Consider the following 27,636-nt stretch of genomic DNA (forward strand, 5'->3'; position numbering starts at 1 on the left):
GGGGGGGGCGTGCGCAGAGAGGGGACAAAAAGTGCACTAATATGTGTGGCATGACGGCTTGACATGCCTTGGGCTAAGGGGTAAAGTGTGGAAATGTACAGTTAAATGAACAGGTTGGGAGGGAAAGTGGGGAAAATCAAAACTAAAGGGGTTGAGAGGGAAGGAAATGAAGAAGGCAATATGAAGATTTTGCGGGTTACCTAGACTAGAGGGCTGACTACATTACTCACTGTGTGAAGCATGACTGCTGTTTCTTTCTAATCGTGATTCAAATAGCAGGTGCACAATGGAGATGAAAATGGCTGCCACCACACCTGGAGTTGTTGCTTCCTGCTTTGTATGGTGGTTAGTATTCCCATCTGTCACGTGGGAAACTGGGGTTCAACTGGAGTTGATCTGGGGCATTTCTTTCTTGAACAGCTGCTGAGATATGGCAGTGATGTGCTCACCAGGATGTGATCCTAACTCCAATCTAGCTAGGTGTCATATCTCAGCTGGTGGAGGAGGAAGTGTCTTATAGGGCCGCATCTTGACCGTGGAGACGTGCAGATTTCAGTGGTACCTGCAGGAGACAAAAGAGAGAATCCCTACAGTGAGGAAAGAGGCCATTCAGCCCAATGAGGCTTCTCTGACCCTCCAAAGAGCATCCCACCCTGTCAACCCCTACCCTATCCCTGTAACCATTTCCCATGACTAAACCACCTAGCCTGCACATCCGTGCACACTACAGGGCAACTTAGCATGGCCAATCCACCTAACCTGCACTTCTTTGGGTGGGAGGAAACCAGAGCACCAGGCAGAAACCCATGCAGACACAGGGAAAATGCGCAAACTCCACACAGACAGTCGCCCAAGGCTGGAATCGACCTTGAGTCCTGGTGCTGTGAAGCTGCAGTGATAACCATTATGCCAACATGCTGACACCAATATCGTGGTAATAAGAAATGGACAATGGTTCTTAATTGCTGGGACATGAAAGTTTCGGCATTGCCACAAGAATGGTCACAGTCCTCAGTGACCTGAGGCCAGGATCCTTTCCTTGTGAAAGTCCTGTCATGGCACTCTCTTGCCCTAGAGAAATTGAAATGGAATTCGCTGTTAGTGTTAGCACAGATGGAGCAAAAATGGTGAGTTAATGGGCACTGCAGAGGCCATTGTTAAGAGTGAGTGAGGGAAGATGTTACATGCAATAAGTGAGACGAGTAGACCATGAGTCTTAGTAAGAGGTGGGTGCAGTAGAAGAGTGATGGTTAGGTAGCAGAGAGAACACCGTGGAGTGGAGAAGCTATTTGATCTCCATCCTGTGCTGCTGGGTGTTGTCTGGATCATGCAAACAGCACAGACCCAAATGTCAACCTCAAACCAGGGCGGGCAGTATCTAGTGGTATAGTCTCCTTTGCTGGTCCTGAGGAAAGAGAATGGCCCTCCTTTGCACCATGCCATCCACAAGGAGCTCTAGGTCCCTGTCAACAAAGCAGGATGCCAATTTTCCTTTGTTTGTGATGTCTGATCAATTCATTCAAACCATACAGGGCAGCTCCAACCTAACACATTTGACCTGGTGGACAATTGTGTTTTAAATATGGTATTGGTGCCAAAAATGCCAGGAGGTATTGTCTTTGGCAAACACTTCTGCCTGTGGTGAGAGGGAAGATATGACAAGCAGGATGCCATAGGGCCACGGTGCATAATTAATAAGACGAGGTTTGGAAAACAGTGAGAAATTTTGCTAGGCTTCATGGATGGAAAACCAACATGAAACTTGCCAATATTGACACTTAACTGATTTCTGGTAAAATTTAGTCCAATTTTATTATATTATCTTATAATATTCTTATGGATCTTCCAGTGGCTGTTCTCAGAGCATCATTTTATGATTCCTTGTGTAGGGAATGTTGTGAGACACAGGAAGACTCACATTGATGGGTAGAAAATTAATCAGAAAATGGTTTCCAAAATTGTATTAACTTTGATTATTTTAATATTTTCTGAAAAAGAAATATATATATAATATATATATGTTGGATTAGTAATTTGTGCCTCCCAATGAGAGTTGTGTCCTGTATTCCAAAAGGATAGAGATTTTGGCAATTAGGCTGGAAGTCAAATTGTGAATGGAATTTAGTAACAAATGCTAAATGTTCCAATGAGTTTTTGAAATTATGCTCAAGATGAGAGTGTCACTGACAGGGCCAGCAGTTATTACCCACTCCTGTTGATACAACTGAATGTCTTATTATGCAACTGAAAAGGCTGTTAAAGAGTCACCCACATTGATGTGAATTGAAGTCATGTACAGATCAGAATGGGTAAGGAGAGTAGGTTTCCTTCCCAAAGATACATATCTGTACCATTTGGGTTTATTACAACAATCTGGTCGCCTTTTGTTTGTATATTGCAATTTTAACTAAATTCAATCTCTTCAATTGACCACAACACTGTCATGGCCCCATTGTTTTGTTTTGCAGTTTAAGCAAAGCACAGTGTGCTGAGAGTTTTTAAAGTAAAAACAAGCAAACTTAAAACAATGACAGTTTAAGTAGCTTATATTGACAAGTTATTTTCTTAATCTCTAATCTTTCACACTGCAACATAGGCTCATTTGCTGTTCCTAACTTCATTCTTGTAATGTTATCACAGAATACCTACAGTGCAGATACAGACCATTCAGCCCATCGAGTTCACACTGACCCTCTGAACAGCATCCCACCTGTCCACCATACCCCCATAACCCCAAATTTCCCATGGTCAATCCACCTAACCTCCACATCTTTGGACTGTGGGAGGAAATTGGAGCACCCAGAGGTAACCCACACAGACATAAGGAGAACGTGCAAACTCCACACAGACAGTCACCCAAGACTGGAATCGAACCTGGGCTGCAGGTGCTGTGAAGCAACAGTGTTAATCACTGTGCCACCATGCCATCCTTGGTTTTGGTGGGAGTTCTGACAGAGTTTTGTTATGTTTATTCACCACAGTGAACAAACTGCCAGTAACACTTCTGGTAGGAGAAACGCCCAAAAATTTCTTGATTCCAAAAACAATTGAGTGACACAAAACCCTTTGGGAGATTAATATAATGATGTGCAACTTACCTGTGTGATCCTTCACAGGTGGCATCCCTACAGGCTGCGACAGATTTGTGCTCCATGTGGTACCATTTCATTTCATCCTTTAGGATCCAAACCCTGCCAAACCTGAAAGTTATCTTGTTCACTTTGGAGGTCTTAATCAATTCTGAGAGGAGCTAACCCAGTCTCTTATTTCAAGTAATCTGTGAAAACAAAATTTCTTCTCACTTTCCATAGAGTAAACACAGAGAAATTATTTGCAGTGACAGAAGGGTTGGTAAGCAGGGGATACAGATTTAAAGAGCTGTGAGAAGAACCAGAGGTGACATGAAGAAAAGCTTTTTACACACAATATACTGGTACGATCTGGAATGCACCGCTGAAAAGGAGATTGAAGCAGTGTTGAGAGTAACATTCAAAGGAAAACAGGAAAAGTAATTGAATAGAAAAATATTACGGGAGCAGGGAAGTAGGATTGTGGTTCTACCGAAGAACTGGCACATGTATGATGGGCCAAGTGACCTCCTATGCTATATCACAGTGTGACTCTGGAGGGATAATGTTAGCCCAATTAGCCAGTTGCAAAACTCAAACACTTTGGTTTTTCTGCCTATTAATGCGATTCAGTGAGTGAGGTGTTAAAACAACACTGTACCCAATCCTACCAGTTTCCTGTTAGGCAGATTAGGTTGAAACTATACTCATAGTCTTCTTCTGAACATTGCACTGAAGTCCTACAATTACAGTGCAAGTCAGTGATCTACATTGCCCATAAATACACCTGATGCCAAACCTGAACAGTCATTTATAGGAAGATATTTTTGATTGCTATCAATCTTCCTGGGCCAGAAAATGCATTGGATCTAGTGCAGATTGCATGTCTAATGACAATGATGCCATTGAAGTGCAGGCAAGAGGATCCACAGTGCATCATCTTTCACTGGTGCCACACTTCCAGAACTGCTTAATGGACATCATAATGTGCACTGAAGTCCATTTTGCATTATCTGCACATAGTATCATGGAATCATACAGTACAGAAGAGGCCCTTTAGCTTATTGAGTCTGCACCAACAAAAACTACTCTATATCTACACTAGTCCCACTTCCTAGTACTTGAGTTATAAAGGACTGATAAACAGGTATTTAAAAGATTAGTAGCCCGTTCCTTTTCATTAAATATTTGCTTCCTGTTTTCACTCCAGAATGGCTGAGCGCTACTTTTATATTGTGTTGCCTTGTTCTAGATACCCCAACAAATGAAACAGAAGTGTTTCTGCTCATCACCATAGTGAGTCATTCAATATAAATACATCATTAAAAGCTGACAGTATGGAAAAATCCAGCTGGTCTATCATGGTGACTGGTGCATTGTGACCAGACAGTCTTCTCCCACCTAAATAGCCCATTTGCAAACCTCCACCATGTCCCCACAGCTAATGTAATCACTTAGGAGAAGCAAAAAGATACACCAAATATAAAGAAAACCACTGGTTGGGAACAAGCAAACTGCCTCTCTGATCCACTCAGACAATTGAAAGCAGTCCAAGAAATCATACAAAGTGTGTAGAAAGGCACTCACCTTCTTTATGATGCAGTCTCTGCCTCAGTCAAAATCTGGTCCATCTCCTCCATGCAGGTGACAATACAGTCTGCGTCCATCATGTTCCACAGGCTTACTAATCTTAGGGAGAAAGATTCTCAACAGAACCCAACAATTTACACGCTTGCTATATGTAGATACTTGGCTTTTGGAATAGCACTATGGGAGGTAAAAAGGTATTGAAAGTGTTGTTTCCTGGGTGTATCAATCTATAATGTGCCACAAGAAGTGTAAGATAAGAAGGAAGTAACAGCACTGCAGTAACAAAGGGATAAACCATATATATGTCACATCATTCAAAGTAGCATATTGACTTTCCAGCCTTCCTTTCTAAATTCTGAATTTTCTCCCTCCATTTTGTCGCCCATCCCCACTAGTGCCCATGCCACTAATCATTTAGGAGGCCAGAGTGATGATTAGGAAAGTTGGTCTCTCTTAAGTGTTTGTACATTCACTCTGTGGAAGCCTCTTGCTACATCGATGGAGCCAATTGACTATGGCAGGATGTGATAAGACAAACATTACCCATGATTCTTCATGGTGAGTTTGCAATTTTTAGAGGGACACTGAGAAGAAGAGGAAATGGGGAAGTCAGATGGTTCCTTTTAAAGAAGACAGCAGAATTCAGGTGAATTCAGCAAAGGCTGTCTATGTGCTGATAATTGAGTTTATGGACATTATTAGTTAGGGAATACCTCTGGTCTTGGTAGATTTATTCTCTAATAATCCATTTCATGCAGTTTTCTGTGTTTCAATTTTTCCTCTTGTTCATTCTAACTGTGGCCAAAATGGCAGATAGCTGACCAGCTTCCAGGTCTTAAGCTACATTGCTTTCATATCGTGATTTTGCACGAGACCAAAGACCCATTGAGTTACCTTGATTCTGTCTGACAACTATAGAGCTGAGTCTGAAAAGTTGGTATTATATTTCCAATGTTTAATTTGGTGCTCTAAACCATACCTTCATTCTGGATTACTCCTGTCTTTTGATAAAATCTGTCAGATGTTTCAGTCATCCATTTCCATTTTTTTAAAATTCACTCAAGGGAAGAGGGTGTCACAGGCTAAGCCAGCATTTATTGTCCATCCCTAATTACCCAGAGGGCAGTTAAGAGTCAACCACATTGCTGTGGGTATGGAAATACATGTAGGCCAGACCAGGTGAGGATGGCTGTTTCCAGTTCTAGTTAATCAACCAGGTAGGTTTTTCCAACAAGTGGCAATGGATTCATGGTCATCATTAGAGTTTTCATTCCACATTTCTATTGAATTCAAATTCCACCATCTGCCATAGTGGGATTTTAACCCTGGACCCCAGAACATTAGCTAGGTCTCTGAAATTAGCAGTCCAGTGATAATACCACTAGGCCATCACTTCCTTGGTAGAGCAATTCTCATCACTGGAGGCACAAGTCTGGCTTGAATGTTCCATCTGTTGGCTTTTTGTAAATCTTCAACACAAGCACAATCAGTAGGTTTTCCTCAATAAGAGTGTCACTCTTTTTATTTTGGATTATTGATTTCCTTCTCATTTGAAGACCATTGGTCCAATTTGCTAGGTTACGCGAGGTTGGTTGTTCTATCTTGAGCTAATGATTCAGCCTCTGATTTAATGCCTAAGAATGGCAAGGCACCTGGAGGAAGAAGGCACACACAGGGGCAGCTGCTAGGGTAGTATTTCATCACTAATTGCCCCTTTTCATAGTGAATTTTGAAATCAAAGTTTGGGGCAATTTCATAGCAATGCCTGAAAGCATGGCCTAACTAGTGAGATGTAAATTTATTCCACCAGCTCTTATGGGGAGGGGATGGAGACAAAGGGATACAAATGGAGATCAGAGATTTAGTATAGGTTAGAAGAAAAGCATTGGTGGGGACAGGGATAAATCTACCTCACTGGCCACAGAAATATGCATGACCATAGATGGAAAGAATGGGGATAAATCACAACGCACAGTCATTCAGACCCAAGGTGTAACCTTAAAATGTTCAAGTCTTCACTGGGATGGCTGCTAACAGCCGGAGAATCTAGTTTCAGATAGACGGTTGGAATTCTAATGGCCTGGACAGCTGAAAGAAACATCATCTAAGCTTTCAGCTCCAGATTTTATTCCACTAACCCCAGTAGGGAAAGAGCATGTGTGCAGAAGTCAGATGGGAATGGCATATAAGCTTGGTTGTGATGGCCTACATGGTTCAACAACCTATTGACACTTATTGTCTAGGCCCACTGATGAACGATGGCCATTTGGTTGAGTCTGAAACCCTCCAGATTGTCAAGCCTCCAGGAATTTAAGATGAATCTTCTGAATACTGCTGTGAGCAACCCAGTGCAAGAAATTATAAGGGACATGACAAAAAGTTGTGTAGTTTTTCCATTTTCCTTGGAAAACTTTTATTTATTAATTTAAAAAATACTGAAGATGCGTTAAGAGATTGTTTGACAGGTCGAGGTGGTTGGAGTCTGGAGGTCATGTGATGAATACATCCAATCTGATTAGGCAATTCTGCACTCAAAACGCACCATTAATCCGTACCCCAGCTGAATGAGAGGTGAGGGAAGATGAGGTCCGGGAAATATGTGGGCCAGGGAAGGTGAGGTGTAGGAAACGTGCTGTCCAGATGAAAGGTTAGGTCCAAGGGAAAGGTAAGGTCCCGGGATAAGCAAGGGGAAGGACATCTGGGAGATTAAAAACACAGTAACAGAAATGCTCCAACAATCTATCCATCAGAGGGCACCATAGTGCCAAGAGTCAAAAAGTTGCCCAGTGAAAGAAGAACAATGAGTTTAAAACAATATATAATAGAAATAAATTTAACAAACTATCATGAGATTTTTCTTTTGTTTTTTTTTTAATTTACAGCAGAAAGGATTATAAAGCATTCAAAAACATCTTACATAATTTTTAAGGGCAATTTAAAATGTTTGCATGACTCTGGCAGCTGGGCTATCCCTTGTAAAGCTTCTAAACAGCTGTGACCCAGCAACACTCACATGCAGACATACAAAAACAGGAAAAAAAATTAAAAAAAAACTTAAAAAGGTTAAAAAAAGAGAGAGAAGAGGGAAAGAAAGGAAAGAAAAGAGAGCAAGAGAAAGCAAAAAAAAAAGAAGGACCTACACTAGTATCACATGCAAGTGTCAGCAACCCCAGGAGTGTTGTAGCTTACTCTGGGCTGTTGCGAGTGTGCAACAAAGCTTTGCATTTTCTAGAATTTTCTTTTTTTTAAGGTTTTTTTGTGCAATGTTATGACCTGTTTTTCTAATTGATGAACAGATGAAGTGGACATTCTCTCCATTATTGTCAGATTTTTTTTTGTTCATACACATCTTTTAAAATTTATTTTGTGTGTGTATGTGCATTGTTTCTTCACGGTATTTAACACACAGTATTTAACATAAAAATGTCTGTTAATCTGTCTTTTCAAAGAGTGAGTTATGGTATAATGCTATATATATATATTATATCCTTACAGTAATCTGCTCAGCAAAGATTATAACTTAATGTTGTGTCTTTTCATTTAGCAATACAGCATTCACATTACTTGGCACCCATTGGCAAAGGAGATAAGTCTTGGTAGCCAAACAGAAAAGAAATATGTAAATGTAAACTTTTCAGTTATATCATTTTGCTGTTTGTTTTCTAATTCTAAGTACAGTAGGTTTTTTTGCAATTAATCATGCTTTAGCAAAGATGTCCTTCTAAAGAACATTTAAAATAAGGAATTCTTACAGTGATTTTTTTTTCATTTTACAGGTCGTTTGCTTCTAATACTTCCTTTTGTTTTGTTTTTTCATTACAGTCATGCACATATCTCCATTTTTTTCATTGTTCTTAAGTATATATACAATATATACAAACAGTATATCCACATTGCTAGCTCATTCAGATAAAACTATACAAATTCCCATTCTGCCTTCACCAATCTTGTTACAACTCACAGTAAAATAATTCATTGTTGGCATCCCCTGTTTTTATTCACTTTGCACTCATTACCCTATCATGTTCTTCAATATATACAGAGTCCACCAGGTTACTGACAGTAGCCAAGAATATGGACATTACTGGCCAGCAGAATACATCACACTAGTCCTTATTGGCTTGTATGATGTCAAGGCAATGAATGTGACCCCTCAAAAAAACGTCCTATTTTTGAAAGGCTAAAAAAGCTTAAATGCTTTTTAAAACAAAAAGAAAACAAAAAATAAATTAAATAATCAAAGCTTTAAATAAACTATTTATATATTATTTATATATTAAAAAAAGTTCAGACTAAATAAAAGTTATAAAGTAAGGCAAAATAAAGTGCTGGACGTGACAGGACACTAGCTAGGTGACAGCGACTGTTGAGGAAGAAAGGTTTTGGGAGTTTTTGGAAAAGGCTAACACCCAGCTTATGTGGAACTTTTCCTCCCCTCCTACAATTTCCTTCATTTGTTGTGCACTGTGGCCAGGTAGAGACAAGATAGGGAGCATTGCTCACAAATAGGTGGGAAATTGTGGGACCTTCGCCCTGCATGTTCTTGACACGTGTTCTCCACATGCCATCTCAATTCCAATTTGTAACTATCATCAGTCAGTCACAGGCTTAAATGTGTCTGTTACATACATCATGAACTCAAAGGCAATAAAAAAATCTTTTATGTCACAATGTTTTTATCTGCTGAAGGGACAAAATAAAGATTATAAAGAACTTTTCTATGGTGCCCTCAAAGAGTTAACATATCCTGGATGGGATGGTGTGAAGTTTAAGTAATTTGCTTATTTGTCCAATTATTTATTTATTCAGTAGTTTTCATTTCTTCCCATTCCATTTGCCCTCAGCTTGAAATACAGTTTAAGTGGGAAAGCCTCTCGCCTCAGAAATTTTATGTTCACTGACTACCAGAGTCAGTGATAATGCTTCAACTCAACAGCTTTGCCAATGATGTATCAAATGACAACATGCCTTTGTAAAGCAAAGGAACAACTTCCTACTGGAAATACAATGGTGTTTACAGTTCCCAACTATCATTCTATGTTTTTAATAGTGCAGGTAGTTCTCTGGTAGCATTCTGTTAAGCTACTGTTCAGTGATTGAAAACAAAGTTAAAAAAAGGGAAATAAAGTGTGTGGATTTCACAGTGTAGATTGCATCCATTGAGAGTGAAGCAGTTTCCTATCTGACCACAGCACTGGGCTCAGGGTAGATAATGAATTTATAAAGGGTTGAGTTTCCTTCTATATCTCAGTTTAAACTTAATCTGAAACACCTACCCCTTTACAACAGGAAAAATAGACGGTCCAATAGAAGGCATTGTCTCTCTTCAACTTACCTAACTGGTATAGGAGGTGGAAATCAAGGCAGTGCCAATTTCATCACTATTGGTATCACAAGGCCTTATATGTTTATGTTAAAGTAGAGTTAGCTTAATTTTCTGTCCTGTTCCCACAAGGACATCTGTTCTTTCAGTCATCTCTGGTCTTCACAAAAACCAGGTCAATTATCAGTTGCTGGTGAAAGGACATGCATCTCCATGGTTGACTGTCAAACCAAAAAAAATCTAACTATTCATAAACAAAGAAAAACAAATATACAGCTGCCTGATTGGAATCAGGTGGTTATGCCTCCAAAACTCGTCAGGATGAAAGCTTCCCACAGGCCGCGTGGAATAGATGACCAGCGCTGTCTCAAAGAAGTGCAGGACTAATGTACAGGCATTTAAATCAGAATTCTTTCATGTCACTTGGACCCTGCATAATTTTGGACTTTTCTGGGTGGAAGGAACCCTGCACTTCACTGATCTGGTCCAGTCTCCAAAGGAGGTCATGGTTAGTACTTGATTATTTGAATGGAGTTGGGAGGAAGGAACAGATCTCACAGCTCCATAAGAATGACCTGCTGCCATTGTTAAACTGAGTCTAGACTCCCTTGCCCAACCAAGTTCAACCCTCTCTGGCAACTCCAGGACTTGAGCATAAGAGTCAAGGCTGGTACTCCGATGCAGTCCTGAGGTAGGGTGCGCTATTCAAAGGTGCTGTCTTTAGGATGAAATGTTAAACCCTGACTGACCTCTCAGGTAGTGTAAAAGATCTCATCACATTATTTTGAACAGGTGAGGTATCCTTGGTGTCCTGGTTAATACTTATCCACCATTTAACATCACAACAACTGATTATCTGGTCACTATCACATTATTGTTTATGGGAGCTTGCACCATACAAATAGGCTACTGTGTTTCCTACAACAGTGACTACAGTTCAATAAGTACTTCATTGCCTATAAAGTGGTTTGAGACATCTGGTGGTCATGAAAAACATGATATAAATGCAAGTATTTATTTTTTCATTTATTTCCAAATTTTCAAGCAGGCTCCTTCCTACCTTTTGCCTAACCACCTCCCTACCAATACCCAGCTAAAACAGGGAAAGACTCTTGATCCTTAATTGATAAATAAGCATTGAAAATGTAAAGAAAACAAGAAACAACATGCATTTGTGTACTACCTTTCCCGCCTCAGGACATACCAAGACACTTCACAACCAAGGAAGCATCCATCCTGAAAAGCATGACTGTGTAATGTGGGGAGAAATGGCAGCAAATTGCACACTGCAGGCTCCTTCAAACATCAGTATAAATAATTTCATAAGTCTGTTTTATGCAATGTTGTTTGAATGATAAACATTGGCATAGCTCATGAAAAAAACACTCAGAGAGATGAACTGTAACCAGTACTAGCCTTCAAGGGAGGAGAAAAGAAAACAAAAGAGAATATTGGCAAGAAGAAGATAGGGAGCAGGATGTGTTCACAGAAACATATAGGGTCTCATGCACTTTCAGGCAGAAATCTTGAGATGAACTGATGCAATACCTTAAAATTCTCTCAGCTCCTGCAATAGTCCAATTTTGTTAACACCATTTTTAAAAGCTCTCCAATAATACTTTATGCAGATACATTCACTCCATTATCTGACCCACTTCAATGTAGCACCTGAGGGGGTTCTGAATACTCAGCTGGCTAAAAATGGCATATGTTGTATATTTTTGTAAAGTATGTATGTATGTGTTAAGATTTTCTGCCAAACTCAATTGATGCATGAGGTTAGAATCTAGTTGAGGTCAATACTTAATAAATCAGCTTAGTATATATTGCTTGAATTATACAAGGCTTGAATACAAAATTACACAGACTGGGGGTGAAATGAATGTCCTGCAGAGTCAGGATTCAAGGAAACAAAATACAGTGCTTTTTAGCAGTGTGTACATTCAGTCTGTCTTTGAGGCAATTCACCAAAGATCCTCAGACAAGGCCTTCCAAACCCACGATAACTACCATCTAGCAGGACAAGTGCAGCAGATATTTGGGAACACCATGACTGCAAGTTCTTCTTTAAGCCACTACCATCCTGACTTAGATATATCTCGTTGTTCCTTCAGTGTTTCTTGGTCAAAATCCTGGAACTCTCTCCCTAACAGGCACTTTGAGTCTACCTACAGCACATGGACTGCAGCAGTTCAAGAAGGCAGCTTACCACCACCTTCTCGAGGGCAACTAGGTACAGGCAATAAATGTTGGCCTAGCCAGTGACACCCATGTCCCACTAGTGAATACAAAAAAATCTCCCAGTGACTTCTGGGATCTCCAGCATTCACACAGACTATTGATTGATTACAAGATAATAATTACCTGGACACTGGTGTGGTTCAGAGTAGCACAGTTAACAAAAAATCCTAAAGCCCGATTGAGGATGGCAGCTGAACTCTTGAAGCTGCAGGACCAATCAGAGGCCTTCCAGATTGAAAGGAACAGTAACTACAAAAAGAAGTTAAGTAACAGAGAATGTGTTTCAACATGTAGGTGCTCACCAACTTTCTTTCAGTTTCTGCAGTCTGGCCACCACTGTCTGGGGAAGCTGGGTGGGGTAATCCCCTCTACAAGGCTGCATGAGACAGGGAGTGCTCTTGGCTTGCCTGGAGCGCAGACCCCCAAATCTGCCACTTGCTGCCCACCTCCTGGCCCCAGCCAGTGCAGGAAACTGGAAATTTCCAAATTTGCCTCCTTTAATTGGATATAAGCCTCTTAATTGGGCCTAGCTGACTATCCGCACGTGGGAAGTGTATGTAGCCCTGCTAGTCCCAATTCTGCTTTCATTACAATGGCTTGGCACTGGGAAACTGACATGCAGCCAGGAGCAGTCTTTCCAAGACTCTGCCACCTCCTGTCTTAGCCTCACTGCAGTCCAAAAATTCAAGCCTATTAGACTGACACTAGCTTAAAGTTGCAAACATGCTCATCAAACAAGCTCCAGCATACTCAAACATTCCCTAGCACCTTGATTCTGCCCAGTGTTCTGTCTTATTGCTCAGGAACAGGTTCCTTTTAAATGGTGAGGTTCTGGAAACCAGAGACCATGAGTCTCTGCAGTGTCTGATTTTCTCCAACCAAGTATATTTGATCAACAATTGAAATACTGACGGATTTTGGAATACTGATGGTGTTCATCAAAATCTCGCAATAAAATACATCCAGTAAGAATCCACAGCATTGCCCAAATGTACTAAAAAAAGTCATAGCCTCATATTGCTCTGTACTTCTGGCCCCAGTAAGCTACAGTTGGGCCTTCAAAGGTTATTAGGACTGCAATCTCACTGATATGGGGTGTCCAATTCAGGAGATGAAGAAGACAGGCCTGGGTTTGGGGTGGGGTGGGGGCGGTGGCAGGAAAATGACCAACTTACCCAGAAATGAACACGAAATCTACTTAAGAGAGTAATTATAACACAGCTTGCTGGTATCCCCCCATATTTTGGCAACTGGCATTAAACATCTTGAACAAGGGCCTTTGTCCCCTTCTGTCTCCTTTTTCCTAAAACCCGAGTCTGGACTATCAGTAATATTGTTGCAGCAGTGTTGACTGATAAGCAGCTCTTAATGAAAGTAGGGAGGTAGGTCAAAGAAAGAAACTGTATGCCTTTTACTGGACCAGTTCCTATCACCAGAGTGTGGATATGACCACGTCCAACAAGTGGCACATGCGATACCTATCACTTCCTGGCTCAGGCTATTCGTCCACATAAGCTGTGCATCGCCTTCTCTGTCATTCTAATACTCCCCTCAGTTCACTCACCTGCTTTTCTTCACTCTTTGTTTGATTTCTCTACATACATTTGCTTATTCCTGACAATAAACCCCTTTTTTTTGTGTTGCAAACCTTTACACAAGTTTACAGTACTATGCACCAGGCTGGTAAAGAGGTTATTTCATTCTACAAGTTAGTTTCAAGTTCTTAAAACAATAAATTGCAAGTTCTATGGCGCCTTGTTTTGTTTTCTTTAAAAAAAGTTCCATAAAAGTGCCGATGTGGTCGAGAGAAAAAAAGTTTCTAGAGCCTTGTTGCGATGAGAGTGTTGCTAATCTTCCCAAATCTCTAGTGATCTTTTGTAAATGTCTCTGATATAAACGTAAAGAAAACAGTCAGGAAGCAATGTTACATTGCTATGGGGTGCTTCTGTAAATCTTCAGGTTCCTTGGCCTTTCTCAATTCTTTCACTCTGAAGGGAGGGAGAGGGAACAAAAGAGAGTAAAGTCAAGTTACAGACATTAGTGTCAACAAGTACACCAAGGGCACAATAACAAGGAGTGATTGTAACATCACTCATTAAAGGGTAACAACAGCTGGGAATGACTGAAATCATAGAACAATTTGATACAGCATAGAAGGAGGCCATTCAGATTAACGTGCCCTATGCCATCTCTTTGAAAGAGCTAATTTATCAGTTCAACTCTCCTGAGACTACAAGGCAGCAAGCAGCTCCTCAAAAAAAGATTCATATTACCTTATGAAGCAAATTGTTATGGGCCTGTGGCTTCAAATCTGATTTAGGGTTACAGTCGCATTAGGATTATAATGGTGTCACAGTTACATTATTGGACAAGTAAACTGGAATGCTGGGTGAGTAAGCCAGAAAAAGAGAACTTAAAACCCAGCACGGCAATTTGTGAATTTGAATTGAGTTTTATAAAGTAACGTGTAGATAAAAGTGACTGCAAAGACATCTCTATAAAAATCCCAGTTGGTTCCTTAGGGAACTTTAGGGAAGGAAGTCTGTTCCTTTTTATGACTCCAGTCCATTTTGAATGTGGTTAATTCTTAATTAGACTCTGAAATGGCTGAATAAGCCTCTCATTTGTGTCACACCACCAAGGCAGTGGGTAATAAATGCCAGCCTTAAAATGATCAACATTAACAGAATGAATCTCTGCTGGATTCTAGAAGTGGATCCTGGGCCATTCAGAGTTGATTCTGATTGGTTCCGTGAGCAAAAGCTTGACAGATGGAATATAATGTGGAGAAAATGTGAGGTTATGAACTTTGGCAAGAAGAACAGAAGAACTGAATATTACTTAAATGGAGAATGACTGCAGAAAGCTGCAGCAGAAATACATTTGGGGTCCTCACACAAAACAGTCTGCATCCAAATTCAGCATGTAATAGGGAAGGCAAAGGGAATGGAGTATAAAAATCGGGAAATTTTACTCAACCTGTACAAGACATTGGTTAAATTACACTGAGAATACTGTGAAGAGTTCTGGTCTGGTTACCGAAGGAAAGATATACTGATGCTGAAGACAGTCCAGAGAAGGTTCACCAATTTGATTGCAGGAATGGAGGGATTTACCTATGAATAGAAGTTGAGTAAGGTTGACCCTGAGCTCATTGGAGTTTAGAAGAATGAGAGGTGACCTTCTTGAAACAAATCAGATTCTCAAGGGGCTTAATGGGGTACATGTGGAGAGGTTCTGATCCCTTTTAGGAGTGTCTACAGCCAGATGAAATAATCTCAGAGTAAGGAGTCACTTATTTAAGGCAGAGAGGAAGAATTTCTTCTCTCAGAGAGTACAGAATCTATGAAATGCTTTATCACAGGGAACTGTTCATGCCGGGTCATTTCGAATATTCAAGACAGTGACAGACTAATTTCTAATCAATAAGGGAATCAAGGAGTATGGGAAAAAGGCAGGAAACTAGAATTGAGGATTATCAGATTAACCACAATTTTACTAAATGGCAGAGCAGACTCAATAGACCAAATAGCCTACTTCTGTTCCTATGCTTTATGGTCTTATTGTTGTTATGCAGCAGAGGTACCTCTGGTGACCTGATGTCCATTTGAAATCAGCAGGGAGTTAAAACATTCTGGGCTGTACAATGAATGTCCTACCATGCCTCTCTTTGATTGGAGTAAAACATTAGGCCACTCCTTGCTGATTGCTTGCAACAGCAGAGATTCTTGGAGTAGGCTGGAATCTGAGACACACTCACTCCTAACAAGACTGAACACACTTTGAACTTCTCTCAGATTTTCTACCCTGCCCCCTGCCTACACTTGAAATCAATTGAATTCTGCCACCATCTTTGGGATTACAAATTGCCGTCTATTAAAGGGTGGAGGATGTGAGAATGGAACATCAAGCACCAGAGATGGAGGCTCAATAGCAAAAGACAAATGTTTGGGCTGATTACTGTCAAGAACTTTACTTTGAGTGATTTATCAAAGCTTAGAATATTCTTTTTTTTTAAACTCAGTACTAATTTCTTCAGTAGTCTCCTGACCTGTGATTATTGAAGCCCATCTGTGGTCCCAAATCTACGTGTAGCCATTCTACATGTGTGAGCCTAGTCATTGAGCTATTTGATGTAGAAGCCATCACAGCTGAGCCTGATCTCAAAGTGCAATTCTTCACCCCAGAAGATGAGGCAGGGGAGTGGGTATGGTGTTGGGGAAGTGAGGCATCAGGGCTGCTGAGGCTGAAAGCACTGCCCTGAGCAAGGACCTGCTAACCTGCACAGGACAAAGGATCAGTCCTAGGGCATCCCTGGTCCAGTTGTGACTTTTCATCCACAAGGCATCGAGTCTCTGGTTCCAGTAGCCCCCACCCCACACACATCCAACTACAGGAAGCTATTTCTAATCAGCTGGCAGCCTCAGTAAAATGTTGTGGGGTGGGGGTGGGAGGTCATCCTGCTGTAGGAAAATGCCAGCAATTCTGTAAACTCAGCACTAATTGACGCCTTAATGACTAATTGGCTGCAAGTCTCCAACTCTCAAAGCTGTGGAACTCTGTTTTTTGTAATCATCAACCCCTCCCTACACTATCCGCATAATCGACAGGCTTTTAAAAACCCAAGCTTGGCATTGTATAATCTCCACTTTCTGATTCAGATCATATTCTCTCTTCCTCTTTCCAAGCTTCCTGGTATTCTTGCTCTGTGGAATTTGCCCTTCTCAGTCAGGCTGGCCACACAAGACTAAGATAGTGAATAGCAGAGGGCACTCCAATCTAATTGTGGTTGGGCTGGTGAATGAATTGGAGAAATACAGACACTATTACAATACTGCAATTTCCTACGTTTGTTTTGGGGACTGGGGCCTGATTGGCAGCTTAGAGAAACTTGTATATTTGATATAGTTTCCGAAGGAATAAAGGAATGTGTTTGGTAGACAGAAGTTTCCAAGGTGATGGTGTTCCATCTAATTTCCATTAAAATTTTACAGCTCCCATCATAACTTTCTGAAGTTCAATCGTTTTTTTTTATCTGTGCATCAAATCTAATAATGGACAAAATTTTACTCATATGGATTTTGAATATTTTCTAATCACCCTGTTCAGAGATGTTACTATACACCTCTGAAGCAGGAGGAACTTCACAAAGATTTCACACATCAATTCACAAACTGTGCAGACACACACATACAGAGTCAACCAGATCAGGATCCTCACAATCAAAGAAAATAAAAACAAAGACTTTGAGGATGTTTTTTAAATTACAGGCCCCTCCAGGTTAATTTTGGTCAGAGGTACTGCCAGGTCTGATTGGCTGTTCCTCAAGTGGCACTATCAGCAAGCTGTTTGACAATGGGAGCACCACAGTTCACCCCAATTCTGACCTTAATTAATGTTCACACGTGCTCACTTATCAGCCTTGGGTTGCAGGAACAGATGGCTGATTGTTTCACTTGAGCCGTGGCAGTGAAGCATTTTAAAGATATGAATTACATTCAGGGATCAAAGTTGGCCTTTTTCGTGTGCAACAACATATGGAGTAGAGCCAAACAATCACCAGGCAGCAAGGTGAAAAAGATTTCCAGTTTGATTATTTCCCTACAAAGGACTGAAGAAGCATTGTTTTGGATACAGCTTTTCAGGAATATGAGATCACTGAATGTCTAGGGGTATATGCAACTGGGTCGCCCATCAACATTCATTGTCTCGGCCCATCTACAAAGGTTGCCAACTAAGGTACTAGAGTGTGACAAGTTACCAAGAAATTGCATCATCTATGGCTTCAGGAACAGAGGAGTTTGTGCAAGTGTCACTGCCGATTCTTGTCCATGTGCAGTGGTAACATTGTGCATTCTCAGCCCAGCACAACAGAGAAGTCTGACGCATTCAAAGAGGAGTTGGATAGACTTCTCATTCAGCAGGGAAAAGGAGGACTGGTGCGAAAGCAGTTGTGGAGCTGAACCGCAGTAGAATGGCCCATCGTCATTCTTAGACATTTAGAGTTCAAATAAGGGCAGCTGTGCAGCTGACAGAAAAACTTACTTGTCTACGTGTTTTGCTTTTCAATTCAATAATGGCATAAAATCATGAATTCCCCTACAAACAGTGCAATTTTCAATATAAATAGCATGCAGTTCCCTGGAAGAACATACCATGGCCAGTGTTACATGTACTCATGCTCTGTTTTTTTATTTCTGAGCATTCCTGTAGACTTGGATATGAAACATTATCTTAACAGGTGTTTGCTTTATGTGGCGACCTGGTAGACCATTGGTTTTCAAACTGAGGTTCCCAGACAGGGCTCTCTTCAGGTCAATGGATTTATTTCATTTTTTGTATTTATTGAGTTATTCGCACTTTTCTGGAGTTATGTACAAATGTTAAAAAAATCCTTTCTTCCATCCACGATAAAGTTTCCTTAAATGGCTGACGCCATCTTTTGGAAGTGTGTCAGTATTAGCAAGAGATTTCCGTAAGTATATCAGTATTTGTTGGGATCCTTGGGAGTGTGTAAATATTTGTACGGGATTCTCAGGCATGTTTCAATATTAGAAGGGGAGTCCTGGGAGTATGTCAGGATTTGTAAGGGATGCCTGAAAGTATGTGACAATACAGTATTAACAGGAGTGTTGTTGGGCATTTGTCAATATTCTGATGGGCGTGTTAGTATTTTGCAGGAGTTGTCTAGAAATGCAACAGTATTTGCAGAGAGACTCCTAAGAGCGATATTTGAAAACCACTGGTCTACAGAGATGAGGCTCACCTTCAGACTGAGTCAATCTGCAATATATATGTTACAACAAGATATCTAATGACAATAAAACCAGAAATGTTTTTCTTTTCAGCATTGATGGAATAATTACAACAAAGTGACAGAATGACAGTACAGTTTTTGAGATGGAAAGTTGTAATAGATTACCTCCCTCCGCGTATGTAAGGGTTCAGCTCTAAGACTCCAGCAAATGTGGTTCTCTTTCCTCCCAGTGCGCTGTGGATAGCCATAGTAAAGTGTTTTAGAGGAACTCGTTTTTGTTTGATCTTTTATTGTGTCTGATTTCACACTGGGTACAGGTAAAGGCCATAGAACATTAACTGTGTGCTGGATTTTTAAAATTCTTTTTCATCCCAAACTGCTTAATTTCATTCATTCATGCTTAATCTCACACTGGGCAAAGACTCGGCACAAAGAACTGACAATTGGATAGTTTAAGTTCCTTGCATTTCCAGTGCCTGTTCTGCAAGTCACGACCAGAATCAGAGATGATCAAGATCAGTGCTAAAAGTGGACGCAGAATAGTCAAACTTTCAGAGTAAAGGATTTACTTCCAGATGAGCAAGCTCAGTTGGCCAGTAATTCTCTGTGGTGAATGTGTGTGGGCTATTCGATTTCCTGTTCATTCTGAATTTGAAAGATGCCTAAATAAATGAGGTCTGAAATTGTGCTGTAACAGTAATATGTTTTTAGTGAAAGCATTAAGCCATTGTATTAGTCTTTCATCAAAACAGTGGCAGAGGGATTTCGAATGAACCTGTTGCCAATATCACATCTGGCTGGTGACATTTATTCATAAGAAAATATTTATTTAAAATACAGGCATTTTCTAAACTTGAGATTATCCAAATTTATTTCATTTGGACTTTAACAGGTGGTCAGAGTGACTTTCATTACAGCTGTTACGGCATCTCAAACCCTAGTTCCACACAGGCCCATGCATAATTCCCTGTTTTAATGTTGCTTGAAGATAAGTTGTTATTGAAATTTTTTGGAACACTTTTCTTTGGAGGTCAATTGTAGGTGACATTGCATCTGTTAAGGAACTGGTCTCAAAAGAGTAAGGATATGCACATTTAAACAGTCAAGGCCACTGAGGCTAATGAGCTGTTAGCTACCAATTGTTGGTTCAGCCAGAGCAGACTGTCAGGCTCAGAAACCCGTCCCAGTCAGATAGACTTCTAAATTTATCAGTACAAGCCAAAGCAAATAAAGTGTCATTTTTAAATTGGAGACATGAAGGACTGCAAATTGAGTGAGCTATAGCATCAAGGCCTTTAACAGAGTTGTATCAAAGCTCTTGCCATTTAATGGAAGTGTCAACGTGTCTGTTCAAAATGGATTAATACCTGTGTTCAATTAGCGGAGAAAGAAATTTGACTCGAATGCATCAATCACGGCAATTTCCAGGCGACAGACAAAGCAAAAAGATGTTAGAGAGGTTGAGGAATGAACCTATTCATGGCTTCATTCTTAAGATTTCTATTCCAAAATGCATTCCAAAACTGAACTGGCACGTAGATAATTCTAAGACTACGTAGTACGAACAAGGTATTCCAACACTGTGGTCTAGTTCCCACACAATAGGATCAAGCTCTCACCAAATACTGAGTTAGTGTGGAGGTTAAATTTATTAAAAATCATATGGGCCCCAGAGGGGCTCTTCATAAGTCCAGATGTGAAAGAGCAGTCTGCTGATCTTTCCATTCCTAGTCACACCTACTCCTTCCTTTACACTTCTTGAATTCCTGAGATTTTCAGCTTCCTCTCTCACTTGTGTCTATTTCACCTGATTCCAAACTGGGCCACACTTCAGATTTACACTTGCACAAATGCAGCTTGGAACAGAGTACCAGCCCAGTTCAATATTCCAGTGTTGAAATGGGATTTGAACAAAGAATGCAGAATTGAAAGTATTACCAACTAAGCTCAGGATCATCACCTTCGAGTGGACTCGCTAACCATGAGAAAACTCAGTTAAGTTATAAAGACTAAATATCTGAAGGGAAATAATTTTTAAAAATTTATTCAGTGGATGAGGGTTTTTGCTGACTGGGCCAGCATTTATTGCCCACCCTAAATGCCCCAGATGATTGGAAAATTGCCAAATTAACACCCTTATTCAAAAAGGGAGGGAGGCAAAACAGCTAACTATAGGCCAATTAGCTTAACACATGTCATTGGGAAAATTGAGTCTATTATAAAGGATAGAATAGCAGACCATTTGGAAATGCATAATCTGATCAAGCAGAGTTAACGTGGCTTCAGATCGTACCTGACAAATTTATTACAATTCTCGGAGGACGTAACAAGCAGGATTGATGAAGTGGAATAAGGAGCTGTAATATATTTGCATTTCCAAAAGGCATTTGGTTACGTACTGCACATAATAAGGTAACAGCTAATGGTGTTGTATATTAGTACATTAGCATGGAATAGAGGATTGACTAACAGAAGAAAATTGAGATAATGGGGGCATTTTCAGGATGGGACCTGTAATTTGTGGAATACTACATGGATCAGTGGTGGGGTTACAATTATTTACAATATACGTTAACGACTTGAATGAAAGAAATAAATCTACTATTGCCACATTTGTGGGTCTCACAAAAATAGATGGGAAGACACAAAGAATCTACATAGATTAAAACGTGAATGGGCAAAAACTTGACGGATGGGCATTTAATGTGGGAAATGTGAAGTTATGCATTTTGGCAGGAAGAATGGAAGAGCTGAATATTATTTAAATGAAGGAATCCTGCAGAAAGCTGAAGCACAGAATGATTGCAGGGAGAGGAGGGGTTCCTCATGAATGAATCACAGAAGGCTAGTATTCAAGTTCAGCAGGTAATAAGGAATGTAAATGGAATGTTGATCTTTACTTCAAAGGGAGTTTAAAATAGGGAAGTCTTGCTAAAACTATGAAAGACCGCACCTTAAATTCTATGAAGAGTATTGGTCCCCTTATCTCAGATATTTTGGTGTTGGAGACAGTTCAGAGAAAGTTCTCTCGGTCAATCCCACGTATAGAGGGATTTTCTTATGAGGAGAGGTTGAGTAGATTGGGCCTGTAATCATTGCAGTTTAAAAGAATGACAGACAACTTACTGAAATGAATGAGAATCTCAGGGGCTTGACAGGATAGATGTGGACAGGTTGTTTCCTCGTGGGTGAATCCAGGTCCCAAGACATAATCTTAATGCAAGGGCTTACTCATTCAAGATAGAAATGAGGAGAATTTATTTTATTCAAAAGGTAGCAAATCTGTGGAATTCTTTATTGCAGAGAGCTATTGTGCTGGCTTGTTGGGAATATTCAAGGCCAAGATAGACAGATTTTTAATCTGTAAGGGAAACAAAGGGTATGGGGAAAAGGCAGGAAAATGGCGTTGAGGATTATCAGATCAGTCATAACCTCATTAACTGGTGAGGCAGAGGTTAAATGGCCTCCTTCTGCTCCTATACCTTATGGTCATCTGGTGTAGATTCACCCACAGTATGGTCACGGAGGGAGTTCCAGGATTTTGGCCCAGTGACAATGAAGGCACAGCAATATATTTCCATGTTAGACTGGTCAGCTGATAGGAGGTGGTGGTGTTTCCACGTATCTGCTGCCCTTATCCTTCTAAATGGTAGTGCTCGTGTTTCGAAGGTGCTGTGATGAAGTTTGACATATTGGAGATGGTTGACACTTCTTCTGCTGCTGTCTGTCAGTAATGGAGGGAGTCTACGTTTGAGGATGTGATGCCAATCAAGTGGGTTGCTTTGTCCTAGATAGTGTCAAGCTTCTTGAGTGTTGTTGGAACTGCACTCATCCAGGCAAGTGAGAAATACTCCATCATGCTCCTAATTTGTACCTTGTATGGTTGACAGGCTTTTGGGAGTCAGGAGTTGAGTTACTCGCTGCAGGATTCTTAGCCTCTGACCTGGTCTTGTAGCACAGTATTTATATAGCTAGTCCAATTCAGTTTTTGGTCAACGGCAAAGCCTCAGAATGTTAATAGTGGGGCAGTCAGTGGAGTAAAGTCATTGATTGTCAAGGAATGATGGTTAGACTCTTGTTCTGGAAGTCCAAATACAACATATCTTCTGATTCCCCTCTATTAACTCCAGATATTTCCTTGAAAATCTCAAATAAATTAGTCAGGGAAATTTCCCTTTCATGAAACTATGTTGACTCTGTTTGATTACATTATGATTTTTCCAAATATTCTGCTTTTAGTTCTTTAATGATTGATTCCAATATCTTTCCAAACAATAGATGTTAGGCTAACTGACCCATTGTTACCCGCTTTTTACCTCCCTCCCTTTCTGATTCAAGGTGTCACATTAGCAGTTTTCCAATCCTCTGGTACTTCTCCAGGCATCCACTATCTCTGTAGCCATCTCTGTTAGGATCCTAGGATGCAAGCCATAAGTTGGAGAAGTTGGAAGAACTGGGATTTCCCATTTCATGCACCTCAAAATGGTTTCCAAGATGTGGTGGTAATAGGAGTGCACTGACTACTCAACCTGATTGGGTTGCCTTTCACTAGTATTACCAAAACTGACATTAAAATGTTTAATTGGCTGTTCACTACAGTGTAGTCTGGATATTATGAGGGCTGGGGCCTTGGTGTGAGATCCTTATATTTTTTCCTACACTTTGCTTTAGGTATCTGATAGACATTTGCAGTACAGAAGGAGGTCATTCACCCATCACGTCTACACTGATCAACAAAGATCTGACTACAGTAATTCCATTTTCAAACTTTTGGCCCACAGCCCTGGAGGCTATGGCATTATAAGTGAATATCTAAATACTATCTAAATGTTACAAAAGTTTCTGATTCAACCGTCCTTTCAGGTAGCAAGTTCCAAACTCCCACCATCAATAATTTTCCTTAATTCTCCTGTTCGCCTTCTACATCACACCTTAAATCTATGCTCCCTGGTTATTGACCTCTCCACTAGTGGGGAAAATGCCTTCCTATCTGCCTTATCTATGCTCCTCATAATCTTCTACACCTCTTTCAGGTCCCCATCTCAACCTTTGCTGCTCCAATAAAAACAACTCCAGCCTATCTAATCTTTCCTCATTGCTCAGACCCTCCAGCCTAGGCAGCTTCCTAGTAAATTGCATCTACACGCAGTATTGTGTAATTACATCCTTCCATAATGTGATGACTAGAGCTGCATCCAGTATTCCAGAGTTGGCATAACCAGGATAATCCCCCTTATTCTTGTCTTATATGCCACAGCTAATAAAGACAAGCATCTCATATGCCTTCTTAAAGCACTTTATCTACCATAATCCATTGTCATTCAAGCTGTATTCTCAACCTCTTTTTGCAAGAATCTCTGTCTCTATTAGCAGCAGTTCATTAAGAAGTGGACAACAGGACTGAAGTGATCCTTGAAATTTACCTGAAACCACACTCAAATTGGGAAGTTGCATGTGAGACCAATATTATGCAGTCTATCTGATGACCACTGAGTCTTAACAAAAACCAAAAGAACTGCAGATACTGTAAATCAGGGACAAAAACAAAATTGCTGGAAAAGCTCAGCAGGTCTGGCAGCATCTGTGAAGGAAAAAACAAAGTTACTGTTTCGGGTCCGGTGACCCTTCCTCAGAACTGATAGTGGCTGGGAAAACATCAGTTTATATGCAGAAAATAGGGAGGTGAGGTGGGTGGGGTAGGAAGTAAACGATAGGATAGAGCCCAAAGAGAGAGAAAGACAGTTGGACACACAAAGGAGTTGCTAATGATCAGGCTGGGAGGGTGAGTAGTTGTTAATGGGGACTGTTAGTGACTAACAACAGCGGGTGTGTAATGGCAGGATATGTGGTGACAAGGCCTGGTGTATGGGGTAGGGGGCTGGGACATGGGAAAGTTTAGGCCCTAAAATTATTGAACTCAATGTTGAGTCCGGAGGGCTGTAGGGTCCCAAGCGGAAAATGAGGTGTTGTTCTTCCAGTTTGCGCTGAGCTTCACTGGAACACTGCAGCAAGCCAGAGACAGAGATGTTGGCCAGGGAGCAGGGTGGTGCGTTGAAGTGGCAGGCAACAGGTAGTTCAGGGTCTTTTTTGTGAGTAGAACGTAGATGTTCTGCAAAGCTGTCACCAAGTCTACGCTTCGTTTCCCCAATGTAAAGGAGACCACATTGTGAGCAGCGAATGCAGTAGACCAGATTCTGGGAAGTGCAGGTGAAGTGTTGCTTCACCTGGAAGATATGTTTGGGCCCTTGGATACTGGGGAGGGAGGAGGTAAATGGGCAGGTGTTGCACCTTCGCCAGTTACAGGGGAAGGTGCCGTAGGGCTGTGGGGATGTGTTGGCGGTCAAGAAGGTGTGGACCAGGGTGTCCCGGAGTGAACGGTCCCCACGGAAGGCGGACAAGGGAGGGAGGGGAATATGTGTCTGATGGTGGCATCTCGCTGGAGGTGGTGGAAATGGCATCTGATGATCTTCTGGATGTGGATGCTGGTGGGATGGTAGGTGAGGATAAGGGGAACCCTATCGTTGTTGCGGGAGGGAAGAGGGCGGAAGTGCGGGACATGGGTCGGATTGAGGGCCCTGTCGACAACGGAGGTGGGAAATCCTCAGTTGAGGAAGAAGATGGACATTTCAGAGACATTTCAGAGTTGTGACCATTAAGTCTTTGCCAGTTGGACAGCAACAGTTTGGATGAAAGGTCATTGTTGTGTTCTCATATGTTTCTGAGATGTAATAGCGTTCTTTCTAGCATCTCAGCCTTAATCACTACCAGGCCCATGCTTGTTTATTTCTGCAGTTTCAAAGAAGGTTTTATAATCATTAAGTTAGTGCTTAATCGTTATGGATCAAAATTAGAAGCATGTTTTCACACAATGAGGAGCAGAATCTAGAACTCTGCTTTCCAAATGACTGTGAATGCTGGGAGACAATGAACTTCAAGTTTAAGATTAATGGATTTTTGTCAAGTAAGGGTATCGAGGGATGTGGAGTTGACCTGCAAATTAACTGCATTTGTTCCTAATGTTTCTCTACTACCTAGGTTTGTATAGGGATAGAGCAGGCTGATTTCTTCCTATTCCACAGATTGATTTTATGAGTTGGATATAATTTGGTTATCCGCAAAGTTTTTCGTTTCCAAAATACACTAAATACACCGTCAGCTGGGGTCTCTGAACAGCTCAAAACTATTCCATTGAATACTGAACCATCCTGAAGCAATTATTATTATTCTCGCCCTCACATGCTGATTTAGAAGTTCAGGCTTTCTCCTTGATCTTGCAGTGGAACAGTGCACAAACATATTCTGTATGGGGGATCAGCAAAGAGAAAGGAAATGAATATAAAATGATATGGCAAAACAGTCAGCACTGAAATTTAACAGTGATAATGAATAGACAATCATTATATGTAGTAATTTAAAACTCAGGGGATGGTGAATTGGGTTTTGCCATAAGTACAAAATGCATCAATGTCCTTTTTTTAAAATTGGGTATAAAATAGGCTTTTGTTTAAAACCTTCTACTAATTCACTAAAACCTATTTTATGCTTTCCAAGCCAATTGCAGCTCCTGTAGCAGATTGCTGAGGTGAAAGGGCATAGGGGCAATGCGGAGAAATGGCAATGGAGTTCAATCTGGACAAATGCAAGGTGATGCATGTTGGGAGTCCTAACACAGAAGGCAAGTATATATTAAGTAGGAGAACCCTTTGGAGCATCAATGTTCTAGGTGTACAGGTCCAAAGTTCCCCAAAAGTGGCAACACAAGTGTTTAAAGTGGTCAACAAGGCAGAAAACATGCTTGTCTTCATCAGTCAGGGCATAATTGGCAGGTCAGGTTGCAGCTGTATAGAACTTTAGCTAGGCCACATTTGGAATTCTGTGTACAGTGCTGGTTTTGCCAAACTCCCCCTCCCACTCCCTGGGTGACATGTCCATCCTGGGCCTCCTTCAGTGTCACAATGACGCCACCCACAAACTGGAGGAGCAGCACCTCATATTCCACCTCAGGAGCCTACAGCCCGATGGTCTAAACGTGGACTTTACCAGTTTCAAAATCTCCCCATCCCCGGCCTCATCCCATGACCAACCCTCCCTCTCATCTCTGCCTCCTTGACCTGACACAACCTGTCCATATTCTCTTCCACCTATCCGCCTCTCCCACCTCACTGACCAATCCCCACCACTGTCTACCTGTACTTACCTATCACCATCCCACCTACCTTCCCCAGCCCCACCCCTCCTCTTTCTATTTATTTCCAAGTTCCCTTTCCCCTCCTCATTTCTGAAGAAGGGTCCCGACCTGAAATGTTAACTTTCCTGCTCCTCTGATGCTGCCTGGCCTGCTGTGTTCCTCCAGCTCCAAACTTTGTTATCTCAAGAAGGATGTGGAGGCTTTGAAAAGGGTACAGAAATGGTTTACCAGGTTGTTATTTTTGGAGAATATTATCCATGAGGAAAGATGGAAAAATTTGGTCTGTTTTCACTTGAACATTGCAGGATGAAGCACGGCCTGATAAAAGTTTACAAAATTATGAGAAGCATGGATAGAATGGATAGCTAGATTTTTTTGCCCAGGGTAGAAATGTCAATTACTAGGGCACATAAGTTTTTAAGGTAAAAGGGGCAAGTTTAAAGGAGATGTGAGAGGCAAGTTTTTTTAC

At 41.0% G+C, this 27,636-nt stretch overlaps 1 protein-coding gene across 1 annotated transcript in view; it reads right to left on the minus strand.

Annotated features, from left to right (window-relative positions):
• The window catches only part of LOC109933983 (calmodulin-binding transcription activator 1-like), a 1,079,584-nt gene that overhangs the window by 13,386 nt on the left and 1,038,562 nt on the right, over positions 1-27,636 (minus strand). The window contains exon 24 of the mRNA XM_048614878.1: positions 12,346-12,471. Within this exon, the coding sequence (XP_048470835.1) occupies positions 12,346-12,471 (126 nt within the window). The remainder of the gene's footprint in view (positions 1-12,345; positions 12,472-27,636) is intronic.

The sequence above is a fragment of the Rhincodon typus genome, chromosome 31 (assembly GCF_021869965.1).
Source record: "Rhincodon typus isolate 14 chromosome 31, sRhiTyp1.1, whole genome shotgun sequence".
Lineage (NCBI taxonomy): Eukaryota > Metazoa > Chordata > Chondrichthyes > Orectolobiformes > Rhincodontidae > Rhincodon > Rhincodon typus.